A 16,163-nucleotide genomic window follows, 5' to 3' on the forward strand; every position below is an offset into this window, starting at 1 on the left:
GAGCCAGTTTATCCACTCCAAGGCTCCCTCAAGTGTCCTAAAGTGAGGATGGTGATCACTTCTCCTCTGACCCATTTAAAAAGATGATGTATGCACAATGCTTGGCACGCCAGCACCAGGCCCTTGGGGAACAACCAGAGAAATGGGTAGAGCGTGACAGTTAGACATGTGGGCCTCAGCTCCTGAGGACCAGCTGTCTTCCCCAGAGGCCCTGTCTGTGGCTAAGAGATGGAAACTCCACATCACCTTCTGGAAACTTAGGGCAAGGCGGGAGCTTTGTGAATAACTCACCTCCTCCTGGTTTCCGCTCAAAGCCCCAGTCTTGGCCTCAGGCCTCTGGCTTCTACCCCAGAACCTTGGGGTGGGGGAAAGGGACGCCCCCAACGGCTCTTTCCCTGCCCCATTGGTTTCCTTCCCCCATAAACTTTCCCTCCCTCAGCTGTCTCCCCTCCCCCATTTGCTTCCCCTATCCTGGTTCTCCTCCCCAATTCTTTCCCCTCTTCTCTTCTGTCTTTCCCTTCCCACCCCTTCTTCCTAACTCTGTCTGCCTCTGCCCCAGCTTTGTCTCTGCCATTAGTTGTCTCTCATTGCCTTCAAGTTTTGATCTCTCCTGTCTCTATTCCCTTTTCTCTCTTCACACCCCTCTTCCTGACTCCCCCAGTCTCTGTCCATCCCCCCCATGACTCTCTCCTCCTCTGTCTCTTGGACTCTCTCTCCCTTCTGTCAGTCCCTCTCTATGACTTATGAGGTTTCTTCTCTGCCGCCAATGGAGGAAGCTGGAGGGGACTGCGGGTGGGGGGCCATGGGGCCCAGTGTGGGGGGGCCCCAGCCCAGGCCTGGAGCCCAGCCTGGCAGCCTCTCTCAGATCTGGGACGACCATTTCCTCTTTCAGCCCGGGAGTCCACTCGGGTTACGAGTTCGGGACGGTAGGAACTGGGCGAAGAGGACTGCTTCCTGAGACTGTGTCTGCAGGTCGGTGAGGCCTTTGTGCAGGTGGGAGACCCTAGTCCAGGCTCTGGGGGGCTATATGTGAGTCTCTTTGTACCTCTGAGAAATGACTGCATGCTTACTTTTGCCTGTTTTGTCCCTGCATGATTTGGCCTGAGGATGTGACGCTGTGTGTGGGAGACCAATGGGAACATGTTCACTGTGGCGGGCAGGGCGGGTGCCAGGGGTTCACTGTACACCTAGTTAGCACCTCTGTGCTTGCCAGCCTGAGACCCTGTGTGCCTGGGTGTGTATGTGTTTGACACAGAACAGATGTACTCCACCCACAGGGGATTTTCCTTTATGTCGTGGTGTGTGTGTGTGTGTGTTTGTGACTATATTTTGGACACACAGTTGCTGCTGGAATCTGTGCTGTGTTTCCAGGTGTGTCTTGGTATGTGCCCATGCCAGGCAAATCCGCAGACACACACACACACACACATTCCATCTGTCTGTCTTGTGGCTCTGTGCAGGGGTCCCCATGTCTCGTTGGATATCCGTGTGTCTTTGTGTCTGCACTGTTACAGGCGCCTGGGTGTGTGTGAGGTTGTGGTTATTCGTGTGTGAATGCTGGAGCCAAGTTACTGAGTCCCATCATTCTCCAGCTGTGTGGCTGCAGACAAGTCACTCACCCTCTCGCACACTCAGTTTTCCCTGTTGTAAAATGCGCCTGCCTACAGAAGAGACCAGCGCTGGTTTTGGAAGACTGAGATTAAAGGTGTGGAGTCGAGAGTCGTGTCTGATGCAGCAGGTGCTGCTGATCTGATGTCTGCTGTCGTCGTCTTTCTCTGTGGCGTGTGCGTGTCGGAGGTTGGAATCCCGCTAGCCTCCTGGGGCCTGCAGCCTCCCACGCTCTGTGCTCTGCTGTGGGGGAACGTCCGGAACGCTGACCTGTGTTATCAGGCTCTGGTGGCCCGGGCAGGGGGATCTGGCAGTTCTGCCTCGGTTCTCATGAGGGAAATGCTAAATATTTACACTTGGAACTCCCGGGCTCAGCACCACAGCTCTCATCCCAGGCTCTGGGCCGACCAGCCTCCTCCCTCCTGCTCCTCCACCAGCCTCTCCCCTTCCTCACTTAGGCGCTCCTGTTGCACCCTCAGCTGCTCCTGGGTCTCCTTGTGCCTGCTTCGAGCCTTGCCAGACGCAGGGTCTTGGTCCTGAGAGGTGAGAGGGCAGAGGGCAGGAGGGCAGGTGGAGGCTGATTTTGTCTGTTGGGAGACCTGGGCTTCCTTAGGTCTCCCGCTTACCCCGGGGTTGAGATCCTGGAAGGCAGGATCTGCAATCTGGCTCCAAGAGGGGTGGTCCATCCCTGTTGTGGGGGGCCTGGTGTCTTCAAGGAGGGGGCAAGGAGAGCTCCTGTTTGGTGTGCGACTGTGAGGGTGAGGAAGCCTTTCTCCAGCTCAAAACCCTCTGGGGTTCCCACCTCATTCAGGGAAAAAGCCCAGGTCCTCTTGAGGCCCACAAAGCCCTGCCGATTCTGCCCCATTCCCTCCCTGCCCTCACCTCCTCCTGCTCTACCCCTTGCTTACTCTGTTCCAGTCTTACAGGCCTCCCTGGTGTTCCTTGGGCACATCAAGCAAGGTCCTAGCTCAGGGCCTTTGCACTTGCTGTCCCTCTGCCAGGAATGTTCTTACCCTTCTCTCTTTCAACCGGTCTTTCCTCAAGTGGCATCTTCTTCCTTTTTTATTTTTTCAAGATTATTTATTTATTTATTTGACAGACAGAGACCACAAGTAGGCAGAGCAGCGGGCAGAGAGAGAGAGAGAGAGGAGGAAGCAGGCTCCGTCCTAAGCAGAGAGCATGATGCGGGGCTCGATCCCAGGACCGTGGGATCATGACCTGAGCTGAAGGCAGAGGCTTTAATCCACTGAGCCACCCAGGCACCCCTCAAGTGGCATACTCTTAGTGAGTCCTGACCCCGTTTAAAATGGGCCCTCATCCGGGGACTCCCACCCCCTTCCTTGAGTGTTCTCCTAAACACTTATCACCCTCTGCCCTACCCCCCATCTGCCTTCCCCACGGCGATGTTGGTAGGCATTTTTGTGTGTGTCTGTATTGGTCATGGCTGTGTTCCCAATGCCTGGAATAGCTCTCAGCACACAGTAGGCATTAAAGGAGTGCTTGGTCAATGTGTGAACAAGGCAATGTGTGTGACAATGAAGACCCCAGGGCACGAGCCTGTGTGACCGCCAGGATGTCTGGCTTTGGACATAGTGGGACTTGGGAAATAAGGGGGTGATGTGTGGACACCTGTGACATGTTCTGAGTGTGGGCAAGTGCATGCGGGAGGCACTGTATGTCCTTAGTCTGAGAGGCTGTAGGAAAGTGAATCCCAAGAATGAAGGCCACGGGGGCCAGGCTAGGAGGCCTCCGTGCATGCCCTCAAGGGAAGATACTTACAGGAGCTCCCCGATGTGAGCCAGGGAACACGTGGGAGGATGTAGCTGACCTGGGGCTTGTGGGTGCCGAGGGGTGTGTAGGTGGCACAAGGCATGGGACAAAACCCAGACTCAGCCTCTGAGAGCTGATGTTTTGGTGGAGGAATTCAGATCATAAGCAATGGCAAACGAATGAGGCAATTTCAGAGTGACAAATGCTGAAATGAAAAAGTTGGACTGTGACAGGGAGCGCCCAGGAGGAGCAGTGCTAAATGGGGTTGTCGGGGAGGGCTTCTGAGGAGGGGACATGTGAGCTAAGACCCAAATAAGTTAAGAGGGGGAGCCATGTGAAAATTCTAGGAAGAATGTTCTAGAGTGAGGAAATAGCAAAGGCCCTGAAGCAGGACCATCCTTGGTGTGTTTCAGAAGCAGCAAGGAGGTCAGTGTGCCTGGAACAGAGAGAGTGAGGGGTGAGGGGGAGGGAGAAGAGGGCGGGGACCGGATAGGAAGAGGGTGCAGGGCTTGTGGGGCACAGGACTTTTGCTCTGAGTGAGCTGGGGACCACGAGGGGTTCTAGGAAAGGGAGACACATGGCCTGACTCTGGCAGCTGTGGGAGAAACAGACCAGAGGTTGATGACAGACAACTGGAGGCCTGGGGGGCAGCTGCTATAAGGAAATCCAGATGGAGTCTTGAGCTGGGATCATGTTGGAGGGTGATGACTGTGCGGGACGTGGAGGAATTCAGGACCTAAACAGAAGAGCTGACAGGCCTGGCTGATAGGTTGGATCTGCTGTGAAGAGAGAGGAGACAGGGATGATTCTGGGGTTTTGGTCTGAGGACGTGGGAGATGGGGTGTCTGCTACTAGTCTGAGTTAGTGAGACTTAACCTCTCACCCCACCTCACCTCCTCCCACCCATTCTCCCTCTGCTTCTGCTCCAGCCTCCCAGGAACAGTCTAACCTCAGGGCCTTTGCATTTGCTGTTCCCCCTGGCAGGGATGCTCTTCATCCTCAGACATCCTCATTACTTTCTCCCTCACTTCCTCCAGGTGTTTGTTCAAATGTCACCTCCTCCAGGAGGTCTTCCCTCCTTTCAAACTGCCGGGGCCAGATCCCCACATCTCTCCACTATTTACTGCTATCTTAGCACCATCTAATACACTGTATTAATTCCTATAGTTTATTGACCTTGTTTTTTGCCCAAGAGGGCAAGACTTTTTGTGTTTTGTTCCCTACCGTATTCCTTAGAACGGAGGCTGGCACACAGCAAGCGCTCAGTGAACGCTTGTTGAATGAACGCACGACATGCTGTCCCGCAGGGCGCCTGGAACTCAATGGAGAGCCGGGGGTGGGATCCCATTTGGGCATTTCAAGCCAGGCGGCGGGTGGGGGGGTGCGGAGGAGCTCGGCGGGGAGACGAGCCTGCGTGGACCTGGAGCAAAGCAGGTTCGGCCCAGCCGGAGAGCTGGGGGCCCAAGCTAGGCTCCGGGGGCTGCCCTCCTTCCCGTTCGTCCTCTGCCTGCAGGTCTGCCATGTCGGCGCCTCCGCTGCGCACGCTGCAGCTGCTGCTCCTGCTGGGTGCGACGTGGGCGCGGGCAGGCGCCCCGCGCTGCACCTACACCTTCGTGCTGCCCCAGCAGAAGTTCACGGGCGCCGTGTGCTGGAGCGGGCCGTCCACCGCGCGCCCGGCCGCGGAAGCCGTGAACGCCAGCGAGGTGGCAGCGCTGCGCATGCGCGTGGGCCGCCACGAGGAATTGCTGCGCGAACTTCAGCGACTGGCCGCGGCCGACGGCGCCGTGGCGGGAGAGGTGCGCGCGCTCCGCAAAGAGAGCCGCGGCCTGAGCGCGCGCCTGGGCCAGTTGCGCGCGCAGCTGCAGCACGAGGCGGGGCCGGGGGCGGGGCCAGGCCCGGGGGCGGAGCCCGCTGCGCTGCTGGCGCTGCTTGGGGAGCGCGTGCTCAACGTGTCAGCAGAGGCGCAGCGCGCCGCCGCCCGCTTCCATCAGCTGGATGTCAAGTTCCGGGAGCTGGCGCAGCTGGTCACCCAGCAGAGTGGCCTCATCGCCCGCCTGGAGCGCCTGTGCCCGGGAGGCACGGGCGGGCAGCAGCAGGTAACCTCTAAGCTCGCCAGGAGTCGTAGCCACTTCCTGTGTGCAACATTTGTAAGACGGGGCTCCTGCGACCCCACGCGCGATCTCTGATCCGCAGCTTTGAAATCCGAAAAGCTCCCCAAATCGAATTCCGACCTCTCTTCCCACAACTCATTTGGGTCAGAACGCGACTGTGGCCACTTAATATCATTATTTATCCACTTACTATAGATATTCGTAGAGTCTGTAATCAAGCATATTATTAGGTAAAGACTAAAGACCCATGTTATGGAGGTGTTATGCGATTAGACGTCTGTCCTGTGTTACTCTTTCTAAATGCTACCATACTATTGTTAATTCTGGAACATGGCTGGTCCCAATTTTCAGTAAGATTGTTGCTCTGTGACAACCCACACCTTACAGGGCTGTTGGGAGGATTCCAAGTTAATACTCATTATTGGAGGTACTCAACTCATTATCTCTACTTTGCAGAAAAGGAGCATCAGAGGCACAGATCAGTTCAGCTGTGAATTTAGGCCCAGCTCTACTCTTGAAAGCTAGAGTTAGGCTTTGGGGAGTATCAGTTCTAGGGCTGGGACATGCCCCTGCCTGATCTCCCACCTATCTGGGTGTTGGGGGATTTAGGGCCCCAGTATCTTTTCAACTGAAGGCTACTGCAGTCACATCTGAGTCTCTTGGTCATCCCAGGTCCTGCCGCCACCCCTGGTGCCTGTGGTTCCTGTCAGTCTGGTGGGTGGCACTAACGACACCAGCAGAAGGCTAGACCCAGCTCCAGAGCCCCAGAGAGACCAGACCCTGAGACAGCAGGGCCCCTTGGCCTCTCCCATGCCCGCAGGGCACCCTGCTGTCCCCACCAAACCAACAGGTAAGATGAGGGCAGGGCTGTTGAGGGTGTGAGGAGCTAGGGGATTCCAGTGCAGTGGATAGAGGGAAATAGGAGCCAGAATTTTAGTGGCCGATTTCTCTCATGGTAAGGAGACCAGAGGAAACGATGCTTTTATTCTGGTGATGGAACAAGGAGCTATGACTCTCATTCTGATAAAGACCAAAATTCTTACTGTGGTACGAAAACAGGGAAGGAGGTACTCTTCCTCTGATGAGAGGACAGGGAATTAGGACTGCCCATTGGTGAGCATTTAAGCTAGTTGAGTGTCATGTTCAGGATTTCTATTCTAGTGAGACTGTAGAACCAGGATTTAAGTACCTCAGGCTCCGTATTTGCTGTAGTGAGAAAAGAATGAATTAGAGTTTTAACTCAGGTAAGGAAATGGATATTGGGGCTTTTATTTTGGTCAGGGAATGGAAGAGGCAGGACTGCTATTCTGGTGAGGGGATGAGGTAAGAATCAGGACTCATCCCAATAAGGGGTTGGTTGGTCCGGGCACTGCCTTCCCCGATCTCTGTACCCACAGGTCCGTGGCAGGATTGTGCAGAGGCCCACCAGGCGGGCCACAGGCAGAGTGGCGTGTATGAGCTGCGACTGGGCCGGCATGTAGTGTCAGTCTGGTGTGAGCAACAGCTGGAGGGCGGAGGCTGGACGGTGATCCAAAGGCGGCAAGACGGCTCTGTCAATTTCTTCACCACGTGGCAGCACTACAAGGTGGGCGCAGGCAGGTAGGGGGAGGGCTGGGCAGAGGGTGGGGGACCTCTTTCTGACCTTCTGACTTCCCTATCCTGCCAGGTGGGCTTTGGGCAGCCTGATGGGGAATACTGGCTGGGCCTGGAACCTGTGCATCAGCTGACCAGCCGTGGGGACCACGAGTTGCTGGTGCTCCTGGAGGATTGGGGAGGGCGTGGGGCACGAGCCCGTTATGATGGTTTCTCCTTGGAGCCCGAGAGTGACCACTATCGCCTTCGGCTTGGCCAGTACTATGGAGATGCTGGAGACTCTCTTTCCTGGCATAATGACAAGCCTTTCAGCACCGTGGATAGGGACCGAGACTCCTATTCTGGTAAGGAGAGCTCTTATTCTGGTGGGGAGTGGGGACCGGAGGTGGGACTCCTAGGGAGGAAATGAATGAAAAGTGGGGTGAAACTTCCCTCTGATAAGGATCAGGATAAGCAGGAGAACAGAGAGTATTTTATTCTGGTGAGGGGATGGAAAGCCTAGATTCCTTCTTTGATGAGGCAAATTCTTTCCTAATAAGAGTCAAGATTCCTGTTCTGGTGAAAGGCAGGGAGTGAGAGCTAGAAATCTTATTCTAGAAAGGAAGTAGTTGATTTTTTCCCCCTCAATAAAGGTAGAGCTCCTGGTTTCCAGAAAAGGGTGGAAAAGTGTAACTTGTGCTTTGGTAGGGTGATAGGGAAGGAATTAAAGATATTACTCTAGGGGCGCCTGGGTGGCTCAGTGGGTTAAAGCCTCTGCTTTAGGCTCAGGTCATGGTCCCAGGGTCCTGGGATCGAGCCCCGCATCGGGCTCTCTGCTCAGTGGGGAGCCTGCTTCCTCCTCTCTCTCTGCCTGCTTGTGATCTCTGTCTATCAAATAAATAAAATCTTTAAAAAAAAAGAAAAAGATATTACTCTAAAAAAGAAAATGGGGGCCAGGGTTCTTACTTTGGGGAGGAGAGAGAGGACCTCAGGTTTGTACTCAGTAAGAGTGAGGAAGGCCAGGGGACACCTGACAGAAGCCTTGCACTAGTGAGGTAGTGGAAGAAGCTTTTATTTTGGTGACAGGATATGCGGTTTCTCTCCTCAGGTAACTGTGCCCTGTACCAGCGAGGAGGCTGGTGGTACCATGCCTGTGCCCACTCGAACCTCAATGGCGTGTGGCACCGCGGTGGCCATTACCGCAGCCGCTACCAAGATGGTGTCTACTGGGCTGAGTTTCGTGGTGGGGCTTACTCTCTCAAGAAGGCTGCCATGCTGATCCGGCCCCTGAGGCTGTGACCATCTGTCCTTCCATCCTCTGGGTCCCAGGGAATGTTTGTCAGCAGGAGCCCACGTTGTCCTGGCCACACCTGCTTTGTGACTTGGCGTGGGCCACATCCCATAGCCCACCCTGGAGTGGATTTGCTCCCCCAGCCCTGAAAACGGGACCCAGGAATCCCCCTGCCCATCTCTCAGACCCAAATGGCTCCCCGAGGGCGTTTAGATCTCATATTTTATAACAACACAAAATCTCCACCGAGTGTGTCTGGTTTGCATCTGCCCCTCGCCTGGGGTCACTCCCTAGGCCCACCCTCCCCCCCGTCGTCGTCGCCGTCTTCCTGCTCCTCCTTTAGGTCCTCCAGGATGAGGTTGTCCAGGTCTTCTAGGAGGCCCCCCTGGCTCAGGCAGGTGGCCACCGTGGAACCACTGCTGATGTGGGGGTTGCTGGGGTGCAGGACTTTGGGTAGGTGGTTCTGCTTCCGGCTCTTGGGGTGCGCGCAGGACGTCCCAGGCATGTGGGGCTCTGGGGAGGGAAAGGTTCTGAGGCCATGGAGCCTGAGGTCACCCAAGAGTTTGGGGGGCAAAGGGGCCATAGCCATGGGGCGCTCAGGAGGGGGAGGGGCCTGGGCCAGAGCCACAGGAAACTCAGAAATGAAAGTCACAGGTATTGAAGCCACAACAGACCCAGGGACATGGGCATTACCTGAGACTACAGGACACAAAACGGGAACCAAGAACACAGACCACAGGGGCAGAGGCTGAGGTCATGAACAGGGTGAAACCACTGAGCCTCAGTTAAGACCACAGAATGTGGCTGATGGCTATTAGGAGGATCAGGGTCTTGGGTGGCCTGGTGTTGGGAGGCCACGGAGAAGGGGGGTGGCCATGGAAGATGTCAAAGGAGGGGCCGATGCCATGGGATGCGCTAAGTGGCTCTGGGAACGGAGGCCTTAGGAGGCACATGGAAGAAGCAGGCAGGCACCTTGGTACTAAGGCCCCAGAGGTGGATGTCCCAGGAGTCAAGGTCAAGTAGACTGCCCTGAGTGGAGGGAGGTCATGGGGACATGCTGGGCCCTCACCTCGCCGGTTGTAGCAATCGGCAGCCGAGCAGGAGTGGGTGTGGGTGCTGCGGCGATCCGTGTCCCGGTCCCAGCGCGGAGGGAGGATCCGTGTTGGATACACGGGGAAGCCACACCCATAGCAGGGGGATGAGGACCCCATTTGTGCCCAGCCCCTGGGGGGGTGGCAGGCAGGGTCATTTGGGTCTAAAGGTAAGGCCGGGGACAGGGTGGGACCAGGGCAGGGCTGGCGGCGGGTGGGGGGGGGGTGTGCAGGGAGGGGTGGAGGTGGGGTTGGGTGGGGGTCAGCACCCTCACCGGAAGTTGTGCCGACACCTCGGGCAGTGGAACTCAGCCACACCCCACATCTTGTCACCGGGCACGGGCTCATAGCGCTTTCGACACTTCCTGCACCGGGACACCTGGGCATGTAGAGTGGGGAGCAGGCTCTTGTCAGAGAGGCGCCCCTGGAACTTGATACTGGCCGCAGTGGGAATAGGTACTGAAAAATGCTACAAATCTGGGGTTCTCCCCCCACCTCCCTGCACTAGCTGGGCTACTAAGCATTTACCAGAAGCACACCACCGATCAGGGGTTCCAAATCCAGACCTGAGATTGTGGTTTTGGGGTCAGGTTTGATTTCGGTGGCAGCTGTCAAAACTGTGGAGCCAGAGGTCGGGCTCTGTGGTAGGGGTGGAGCTGGAGGGCCGGAGGGATGGGGTCTGAGATGGAGGCCGAGCTCCAAGATTGTGGGTGAGGGATTGGGCTCTTGGGGTTGATACTCTCAAGTCAGAAGTATGGGTACCGAGAAGGGGGGATTGGATCATCACCTCCTTCCGCTGTGGTACGCGCCGCCACCAAACGTGGTCACAGGAGGAGCAGGCGAATTGCCGATCCACGGCGGGAATGAGGTCTTCCTGGGCTCGCTGGAACATGCGGAGGTTGGCTTCCGTCAGGGGCAGGAGGGAGGTCGCCACAGCCTGCAGGATGGGGACAAAAGGGAGGTCACGCCTCACTGTGAACCTAAACACACATCAGCCCTCTTCCCTCTATATACATGTCTCCCTCTCCTCAGGCACGGATGCCCTCCACTCTCCCCGCCTGTGGATGTCCTCCTCCACTCTACCTACTGCTGTCCCATACCCTGGACTCACCTGGATGTCCTGGTCCTGCTTCATGTCCTCCGGTGGGTCCTGGGTGGAGACATCAGGGGCAGCAAATGGGGACGCAGCTTGGACCTCTTTTTACCATTATTTGTTGGGGCAGAGTGGCCAGGTGCTGGCCCCATATGAGTAGGGAATCCCTAACTCGGGAGGAGCTTAGAGAAGGTCAGGTGCCTGACTTCAGTTATCCTCATAGTCGCCTTGAGTGGGGACACACCTACCACCCCCACTGCTGAGATAAAGAAACAGAGGCTCTGAGCTGCGAGAGGGGTTGCCTGAGATCACCCTGAGTGCGCATGGCCCAGCAGGCCCGGACCCCATGCTCCACACTTGGTGGCGCTGTGACCCGTCGCCTTTTGAGTCCATGCGGCTCTAGGCTAAGTGCTTGGGCTCTGGATTCAGAGAGATGCAGGTTCCAATCCTGACTCCAGCGTTTCCAGCTGTGGGAGTGGAGCCAAACCACTAATGAGGGGCATCTCAGAGCGCCATGGCTGACGTTCCAACTGCCACCTGCTTGCTGTGTGAACCCGGCAAGTGACGCCATCACTCTCCATCTCGGTTCCGTCATCTGTAGCACAGACGTGATAACGGGACCGTCTCAGTGGGTCAGTATGGGGATGAAATCAAGAAAACCCTACTGCAGGGGGAGCGCTCACTTTCCTATTATCATTTTCTTTTTATTTGAAGTAGGCTCCATGCCCAATGTGGGGCTTGAACTCGTGACCCTGAGAAAGAGTCCGCATACTCCCCTCCCCCGCACCGAGCCAGCCAGGTGCCCCTCTCATTATTTTTATCATACCCTTTACATGAGTAAATGTAAAGAATACAATACGTACCTTATTACACTCTAACACCTAGGGGGGTGCTTTCAGGCAACCAAAGTCATTTAAGGGGTAAAGGAGCCACATTGCACCTGTGCCTCAAAGCCTTTCATTCATTCATTCATTCATCACATGGTGTCCTCTGCCCCTCTCTCCTCCCCCATTTCTGTGTATCCTAGCCTGTCCGCCTGCTGCTCATTCTGTTGCCTCTTCCAGGAAGACCCTTTCCAACCACCTCACTTTCCAGGATCACTATTCCTCACACCCCTTCCAGAAAGCATTTTCTGACCTCCAGGGTCCTCTACAATGACACTAATCCTGATTTGCTTCACTGCCTAGTTTCGTCTCTCTCTCCCACTGAATGCCATCACCATGTAATGAGCGCCTAGTTTGCACACTCCCTGGTTGGACCTGTGGCTGGAAAGCTAAGTCTATGTGGATCATGAACTGGGGACTGGTGGTGCACAGAAGGGGCTCATGGATACGCCAGGTTCCTTCGGTTCCCCCTCCTCAGATACCCCATCCTTTGGGGGGGGGGGACAGTTTACCTGGGCATCCAGGTCATTACTCAGTTCCTGTCCATCTTGCTGCTTTACCCCTGGTGGCAAGAGTAAGTGTAAGTAAAAGGTCCTTGAAGGATCTTGTGGGAGTTTCAGGGTCCCCCAGGGGCCCAGTACAGACCCTTCTCAGAAGATCATCTCAGCGCCTCTTCCTACCCTTAAACCAGATCACACCTCTCTTGCGCGCTCCCAGCTCCCAACCCCTACCAGGTCCGGGACCCCAACCGGCTCACCGTACACGATGGAGCGCCCCACTCCCGTGTGGTCGCTGGCAAATCTCCTCATCAGAGTCCCCGCCTTCCTGGAGGATACCTTCCCATGAAACTTCTCCCGGAGGCGCCGGACGCTTTTCTCCAGCTTGGGGGGGCAAAGGGGGGTCCCGATCGCGTAAGGAGAGGAGCGACTGACCCTCCTCCATCTCTAGGCATCCTTCTTCCAGCCTGAACTTGACCCTCGGTTTTGGTCTCCCCCCCCAACCCCCGCCATCCCTCTACGGCATTTCCTGGAAAAAGCCAAAGTCCGCACAGGGCACTGGGGGAGGGAGCGGACTGGGGCCAGCATCCCAGGATAAGGGAGGAGGCTGGCCAGGTAACCCCTGGCCTCTCACCCTTGACCCTGCAGCCCCCGCTTTTCCTTGAGGAGGCCTCATCTCACCCGGGGGATGTGGCGGTCATTCTTTCCGGGGGAAGGGGGACGAGTGCCAGCCAGGCGGTAGGTCTGGGCTTCGGATAGAGTCCCCAGAAACTGCGAAGCCCCCTCCGCGCCCCCGGCCCCTCCTCGGCGCCTCTCGCGAGCCCCCCGGCCCAGCCGTAGCCATCTCCTACCTCCACACCTTCTTGAGACATGGTGGCGCCGGCGCAGGTTCCCGCGAGGGTCCGCACTGCGCGCTCGGAGCCCCCCTACCTGGGCGCGCCCGCGGGTCCAGCAGCCGCGCAGGGCAGGGGGCGGGGCCTCCGGACGGCCCCGCCCTTCCTCCCCGGCCCCCTCTTTCGCTTTCGATTACTGGGGGTGACGGGGTAGACGGGGCGCTCAGGCTCCTCCCCGGCTCCGCCTCTGCTCTTGCGCCCCAGACCCGGGCGGGCGCCAGGGGTCTGCACCCTGCGGCGGAGCGCGCGGACCTCGGGCGGTGGAGGCGGCGCGGCCTCTGCAATCGGTCACATGTCCCCACGCTGCGCGGGGTCCGCGTCTTCACGTCCCTCGTGGGGGCGGGGCCGCATCGGAAGGCCGCCGCGAATCTCCGTGCCCCCTTCAGCTCTCGTTCCCCCCACTTCATCGCTCGCTCTCCTCCCCTCCCTCAGGAATGAGGACCTGGGCCCCGTGCTCGCTCGCTCTGAGTCTCTTAAACGGGGCCGTGTCTTCTTTCCGAACCTCAGTTTACTCCTCTGTAAAATGGGGATGATACAGTGGCTACGTCTTGGTTGTGTGTGTCTGCCAGGATTCGAGACCCGGGGTAGAGCGCGTAGTAGCACCTGGGGTAGGCGAACTCATCACTGGGCCACCTACTGTGTACCGAGAAGATGCTTGTTAAAAACAGAGGTTACTGGTCTCTAACAGTCTGGCGGCAGCAGCCTGTAGTCTAGGTGTTCCTGGGAATCTGCACCGTAAATTGGAAGGTGAAGAATCTTCTCAGCTAGCACTTTTTTTCCCCCCTAAAGTAGGCTCCACTTCCAAGGTGGGGCTTGAACTCGTGACCCTGAGAGCAGGAGTCACATGCTCCACCCACCTAGCCAGCCAGGGGCCTCTATTACATAAAGATATTCTTTAACAAACGCACCAAAAATGGAGATTTAAAAAATAAAGATGTTCTAATGTTTTCTCCTTGACCTCCAAAGCTTTGTTTGTGGGTCTGTGCATCCCATCTGGAGCCAATTAGTGAACAGAAACAGTTGACGTTTCTTTGTGGCTGAATGTGGAATTTCCAGCAGGGAGGGGAGCCTGGAGGCTGCAGAGAGTACCTGGGATTTTATCCTGAAGGAAGGGGGGAGGTGTGGAGGGGAATCTCTTGTTCTAAAGATACAGGATATATAATATATAGTATGTAATTACTACTTATCCAGTGGAGAAGGAGGCTGTAGCCAGGGTGGGTGACAAGCAGGCAGGGAACAGGTGGGAGACCGATCCAGCTCTAACATGAACCAGGTCTGCTAGATCCTTTTTTTTTTAAAGAGATGGAGAGAGAGAGACAGAGTGAGAGAGAGAGCTTGCACCTGTGGAGCACGCCTGGGAGGGGCGGGGGGCGGTGCACAGGGAAGTGGGGAAAGACTCTTAAGCAAGTTCCGTGTCCAATATGAGCCCAACGCAGGGCTCGATCTCACAACCCTGAGATCATGTCCGAGAGGAAACCAAGAGTTGGACGCCTAAGTGACTGAGCCACCCAGGCGCCCCCAGATCTGCTAGATTCTCATAATAACGGCCATTATATCGAGCTCTTACTCTGTGCTAGGCACTGTTCTGGGCACTGAGCATTGAACAGTCTCATAGAGTTTTTGTGCATCAGGAATCTAGAAATGGTTCTGCCGGACTTTCTGGCTCAGGGTCTCTCGCAAATATTGATCACCATGTTGGCGGGAGCTGCAGTCACCTGAATGTTTGAGTGGGTCGGGAGGGTCCTCTTCCAAGATGGCTCATTCAGTGTGATGGGCAGGTGGTTGCTGTTGGTGGGGGGACAGCTCAATTCCTCCCTCCTCGGGTGCTTGAGTGTACATCCCGCCCCCCAGCTTGGCAGTTGGCCTCCCTAGAGCAGGGGATCCAACAAGAGAAGAAAGGCCAGGTGGGAGTTGCATCTTTTATAACTAGTGTTGGAAGTCACACAGCATCACTTCCACCATGACCTTTTGTATGTTAAAATCAAGTCACCAAATCTGGCTTGTGTTCAGGGAGAGGAGAAGCAAGACCCCTCCTTCTGCCGGCTCCCATCTTCCCATCTCCTGCTGGAGCCTCTCACTGGCTGCACCAGACGGCAGGGAGAGCCAGGGAGCCAGCCCCGCGGTCAGCCTCTCAGAGCAATGGATTCGGAAGGACAAACAGAAGATAGAAGCAGAGTATTGCATTTTGGCCACGGTGGACGGACCCAGAAGCAAGCATTTCCACCGATCACATGGGGGCGCTGCCTACCCACCAACAGTTTTCCGACTTTGCGGCCATCTTGGCCTGGTGGAGTGTGGCTCGTAGGTGCGCCGGTAGTCGGCTGGAGTATTACTGCATTTTATCTTTTGTCTTTATGGAAAGGTGTGGCTAGGGAGAAAAGAGATGTGCTGATAACAGCGATAAGAACTAGTCCCAGGGCGTCGAGGTGGCTCAGTGGGTTAAGCATCCCAGTCCTGACTGCGGCTCCAGTCCTGGTCTCAGGATTGCAAGATCGAGCCCCAAGGTGGGCTGCGCGCCCAGTGGAGTATCTGCTTGACATGCTCCCTCATCTTCTCCCTCTGCCCTTCCCCCACCAAAAAAATAAATCTTAAAAAAAGAAGTATAGCCTCTGACATGTTGGTTAGTTGAGTCAAAGACTGAACCCTTACTGATCTATCCATTTGATGTGGTTTTGGGATGTAGGTGAGGTTTGGGGGAGGGGGTGAAGTCCAGAGCCGATGTCCAAGAAAGAATTCTTGAAACATCTGGTGAAAATGGCAGTTTTATTAACCACGGGTACAGGACCTGTGGGCAGAAAGGGTGGCAGGGGGGTTGTGAGGAGGAATTGATTCTATACCAAGCTGCTGAGGGAGTTCAGGACAAAGGGAGGTGTCCAAAAGGTCCTTCATATGCTAAAGAAGATCCTCAGGCTCAGGGAGGCCTTCCTATTATCAAGCTAAGTACGTTTTCCCCTCTAGCAAAGCATTAAGTAAGTTGGAAGTTTCCTGGAGGAAGGTCACACATGAGGGGGAGGGGGGGTTGCGAGTGTCAGCTTGTGCTTGGTCCTCAGCCAGGCTTCTGCTCCGTCATCACATCCGTTAATTTGATGGACAGGCGTCAAGTGCATCCTTTGGCGGCAGGTGTGGAGCTGGGTACCATTTCTGCCCTTCTCGCGCTCATGGTCTTAATGGTAAAGAGAAGCACAAAGCAGATGATATCACAAGTAATTATTATATTCGATGTAGGAAAGAACGCTAGGATTTGAAGCCGAGGGCTAAGAAAGAATTCTTGATACGTCTTTGGTGCAAAAAGGTGGTTTTATTCAAGCACGAGGACAGGACCCGTGGGCAGAAGGAGCTGTACTGGGGTCAGG

At 56.0% G+C, this 16,163-nt stretch overlaps 2 protein-coding genes and 1 long non-coding RNA gene across 4 annotated transcripts; 1 reads left to right on the forward strand and 2 right to left on the reverse strand.

Annotated features, from left to right (window-relative positions):
- Positions 1-551: 551 nt before the first annotated feature.
- ANGPTL6 (angiopoietin like 6) lies at positions 552-8,597 on the forward strand. Its single transcript, XM_004748474.3, has 7 exons — positions 552-972; positions 2,067-2,151; positions 4,892-5,474; positions 6,162-6,339; positions 6,887-7,074; positions 7,156-7,426; positions 8,170-8,597. The coding sequence occupies exons 1-7, from the start codon at positions 744-746 to the stop codon at positions 8,358-8,360; spliced, it is 1,725 nt and encodes a 574-aa protein (XP_004748531.2). The 5' UTR covers positions 552-743; the 3' UTR covers positions 8,361-8,597.
- On the reverse strand, positions 3,506-4,906 carry LOC123393178. The gene is made up of 2 exons (XR_006607907.1): positions 4,603-4,906; positions 3,506-4,157 (listed from the first exon to the last, which is right to left on the reverse strand). It is a non-coding gene; the product is annotated as an uncharacterized LOC123393178 (long non-coding RNA).
- Positions 8,118-13,089, reverse strand: SHFL (shiftless antiviral inhibitor of ribosomal frameshifting). Of its 2 annotated transcripts, XM_004748471.3 has the most exons (8): positions 12,769-13,084; positions 12,178-12,301; positions 11,933-11,982; positions 10,555-10,593; positions 10,231-10,380; positions 9,719-9,822; positions 9,422-9,576; positions 8,118-8,865 (listed from the first exon to the last, which is right to left on the reverse strand). In XM_004748471.3, the coding sequence occupies exons 1-8, from the start codon at positions 12,787-12,789 to the stop codon at positions 8,636-8,638; spliced, it is 873 nt and encodes a 290-aa protein (XP_004748528.1). In that variant the 5' UTR covers positions 12,790-13,084; the 3' UTR covers positions 8,118-8,635. The 2 variants fall into 2 exon arrangements, with proteins under 2 accessions (XP_004748528.1, XP_044940213.1); XM_045084278.1 differs by lacking the exon at positions 9,422-9,576 and having other exon boundaries at positions 12,769-13,089.
- Positions 13,090-16,163: the final 3,074 nt, after the last annotated feature.

Source organism: Mustela putorius, unplaced genomic scaffold (genome assembly GCF_011764305.1).
Source record: "Mustela putorius furo isolate JIRA1106 unplaced genomic scaffold, ASM1176430v1.1 tig00000095_pilon_pilon_pilon, whole genome shotgun sequence".
NCBI lineage: Eukaryota > Metazoa > Chordata > Mammalia > Carnivora > Mustelidae > Mustela > Mustela putorius.

Bases quoted from the DNA above. Each gene is read 5' to 3' on its own strand.
- ANGPTL6 (XM_004748474.3), top strand. From the start codon at position 744: ATGAGGTTTCTTCTCTGCCGCCAATGGAGGAAGCTGGAGGGGACTGCG. The intron at 973-2,066 runs GTCGGTGAGGCC...TTCCTCACTTAG, and splicing joins TCCTGAGACTGTGTCTGCAG to GCGCTCCTGTTGCACCCTCA. The intron at 5,475-6,161 runs GTAACCTCTAAG...TGGTCATCCCAG, and splicing joins GCACGGGCGGGCAGCAGCAG to GTCCTGCCGCCACCCCTGGT.
- SHFL (XM_004748471.3), bottom strand. From the start codon at position 12,789: ATGTCTCAAGAAGGTGTGGAG. The intron at 11,983-12,177 runs GTGAGCCGGTTG...TCTTGCCACCAG, and splicing joins GGGGCGCTCCATCGTGTACG to GGGTAAAGCAGCAAGATGGA. The intron at 10,594-11,932 runs GTAAACTGTCCC...GTCTCCACCCAG, and splicing joins GTAATGACCTGGATGCCCAG to GACCCACCGGAGGACATGAA.